Genomic DNA, 3,295 nt, shown 5'->3' with positions numbered 1-3,295 from the left:
TCTCCACTACACTAAACATGAGTTACGTGTGACAAAAGATTGAAATATATTGTCACATGATTAACAATCAGGCTGTCGCAGGGCAGCCGTTTTGACGTGTTTGAGCAGGAAAAGCACAGGTGTTTCTCCCTCAGCTGTCATTAACTTGATTATCTGCACCTGTGGCTTTCTGACTGTGACCTGGCAAAATGCCTGCCATGACACACGGTGAGTATATTTACTGACCTTATTCTGGATAACATGTTCAAATGATAATGTTTACATGGTTGCTTATTGAGTATTCTGTTACAGAGAAAAGGTAAAAGGAGGGTTTTTATACAAGAATTTGCTAAATTTAAAATCTTTATTGTCAAAGTGGAAACAAATTTCGACAAAGTCATTCAATGGATTGAATCATATTTAAGAAGAAATATGGTTTAATTAATATCTACACCCATTCACATGACTGACCTAAATTAACAGAGGTCCAGATAGTTAAGCTATCTATTAGCTAGCTAGCTAGCTAGCTAGCTAATGTGAGGTGAGAGCATGAATTGAGTGTCTGGAAGCTCCGGCCTCTGTTTTAGATTTATATTTCATTGACATTAGACATTGGATGTGATGCACAGAATATTAAAACACTTTAATTTATCGCCATTATCTCTAAATAAGAGGTGTTCACTTTGAAAGAAAAAATAAATAGCCACATGTGGCTCTCGAGCTGCAGGTTGCAGACCCCTGTTCTAGGGTTATAAAAATTGTACACTTAAAAATGAAGTGTAATTAGTTTATCTAATTAAAGAAATTAAAATAATGAAACAAAAAGGGACACAAACATTGAATCTTCCAAACTACTTTAAATATTTAATCAGAGCAATGACGTTCAAAGAATTTGGTTGTACATCAGGATCGCATCATCTCTAAACTGCAGTAAATCTTCATTTTAATATTTTGTGTATTTTTGAACCAGTAGATTAAAAGATATCAAGCTAAGGTGTCTAAATGATTTAGTTTACAGTGCTGGCAAAATTTGACCATTAAAAATAAAATCACTATCTCCATTATAATTAAACCAAGAGTATACGACATGGAAATGACTTTGATTCCAGAACATTATTTAGTGGCTAGTGACTTAAATACTGCATTTTTACGACTACACAATTCCATCCTTACAATAATCACTGTTTTAAATATGAAAAAAAGATTTATTAAATATGTACAAAAATATATAAAGATGTATATATTACAGTTAAATTAGCAGACAACCTAAAACTGCACCCGAGTGTTGAAGGTCCACTGTGATTATTGGATTGAGCCATGTGTGGAGGAAAAGAGCAGCACTGCAGTAGAGGCAAGTAGAAACTGGAATACAAAAAAATCTGTGGGAAGGGTTTAAATTAGCATTGAATCAAACAGACTTTGGTGTTTAACATTGACTTGCCTGTAAAATATATATAGTAAAGCCCCTCCAGCTAAGACTTTGATGTGAAACACCATTTTATTATGGGATTCCCTCCATGCTCACTAATATTAGTGGAAAAATGTGATTTCTTTGAACATTTGTTTTCCAAAAAGAGTGAACATTAGGCCGCGGTGACATCACTTTTTTTTGAAGAATTCTGCAAAAATAAATCCTTCAGCCTCTCCTACAGATAATTCATCTCAGTACTTCAAGGGAACTGGGCCTATTATTATCCCATTCCACTTTTCATTTCACAGGCTTTGTAAACAGGGCGTCTGCGGCACGTTCTGGTTGTGTTTCTTGCTCCAACACGTCGCAGCGCTGTTGAGGCGGATGCTGAGTCTTACTGGTCCCGTCCTGCTCTCGCTGTTGGGCTGTTAGTCAAGTGTGACTCCAGTGAAGATGGTGTTGTAAGTGACAGGAAGAAGGCCAGCTGACAGACGGAAGAAGGCCAGCTGACAGACGGAGAGTCAAGTATCTCACGTTTTTTTCATTCGAAAACACTCCCGTTCTCTTTTGTTGCACTGAGTTTGTTTTCGGAGGCGTGTCAAAGCACAGGCAGCGCACTGAAAAAAACCCCGGAAAAGTGCCACTTGTAATCTGCTGTAATCCAATACACACACGGGAATGTGTGGCTGCTCCTTCCTGTCCTCCTTTCTTGAGCCACTTCTGCTCTATTGCGCCTTTGTTTTCAGGCCAAGCCTCAGGTCAAAAGGGCAATAAATGTCTGCGGTCCCGCTCGGCCGTGATTGGTTAATTCCACTCGGGCCTCATGTAGTTGGGGATGCACTGGCAAACTTGGTGACTGTAGTAAAACCCAGCCGAGCATGTGCGTCTGGGATTCCTGCATGGCAACCTGTAGCAACTGGACAGAGGGACAAGAAGAGAGGGAGATTAGTGACAAAGACAGAGGAGGTAGAAGGACAGAAAAGTTAGGCGAGTGCAAGATGTTTGAGACTATTGGAGCGACCGAAAGATTGAGGAAGACACGGAAAGATAATATTCTCTTGGCATGTCTGCTATTGATCAGTGAGATCTTTCACATCCCTTTTTGATAAACCCTGATTTAAGTTTTGTTTGTGCACGCATCAAAAGAAAGTGTGTGTGTGTGTGTGTGTGTGTGTGTGTGTGTGTGTGTGTGTGTGTGCAAGAGACAGAAGATCTCTCCAGAGAGGGCAGGGATAAGGCCACATTCTGGGAATGCTGCTTTTCAAAATCACAGTAGGTGTATGGTCTTCTGTGGCACCGCCTCCTGTGACCAGATGTGGAGTTCAACCAAAAAATAGACAAAACAATGAACAGAATGAGGGGAAAGAATAACATTTTCCCACATTGTATCAAAGAGCTGGACTGGCTCTTAGCAGCTACTCATAAATCCATACAACCATATGTAGATGGATAGAGATTAACTAAAAAAATGTATCAATGTAGGGGTAAACAATGTATTTAACTCAACTAATAATTGAAACACGGTGAAATCTTTCAGTGACTGCCGTGCAGAATTTGTGGTTAAATAATTGATAACGCCAACCTAGCATTAGAAGTGAAAGCTCCCATTATGTGTCGTGTTTTCAAACGCACCCTAAAGCTTGACTCCGCCTCCATCCCAGCACCTGTGATGAGCTCCATGTACTTTCTGAACTGTAGCTGTTGTGGCTGAGTGTGTCTTATGATGCAGGGGTCTTATGTTTTTATCCCTTTCTATTCTTTTTTTACATGCTAAAGTTAGCATGGAAATTCATTTCTGCCGTAGGTAGGAAAAATAGAAGTTGAGTTTTCATCCGCAGGTTGTTAAAATACTAATATTTTGAGCATGACCGGAAGCTATCACTACCATTTTTGTGTTTAATTGCA

The 3,295-nt window shown here is 39.3% G+C and overlaps 1 protein-coding gene across 1 annotated transcript in view; it reads right to left on the bottom strand.

Moving 5' to 3' along the window:
- Positions 1-830: 830 nt before the first annotated feature.
- LOC131455156 (vascular endothelial growth factor C-like) overlaps positions 831-3,295 on the bottom strand; it is a 14,166-nt gene continuing 11,701 nt past the window's right edge. Inside the window, exon 8 of the mRNA XM_058622607.1 lies at positions 831-2,306. Within this exon, the coding sequence (XP_058478590.1) occupies positions 2,195-2,306 (112 nt within the window). The 3' untranslated portion in view covers positions 831-2,194. The remainder of the gene's footprint in view (positions 2,307-3,295) is intronic.

This window comes from Solea solea, chromosome 2 (genome assembly GCF_958295425.1).
Source record: "Solea solea chromosome 2, fSolSol10.1, whole genome shotgun sequence".
Lineage (NCBI taxonomy): Eukaryota > Metazoa > Chordata > Actinopteri > Pleuronectiformes > Soleidae > Solea > Solea solea.
This window is presented reverse-complemented; position numbering and strand designations above follow the sequence as displayed.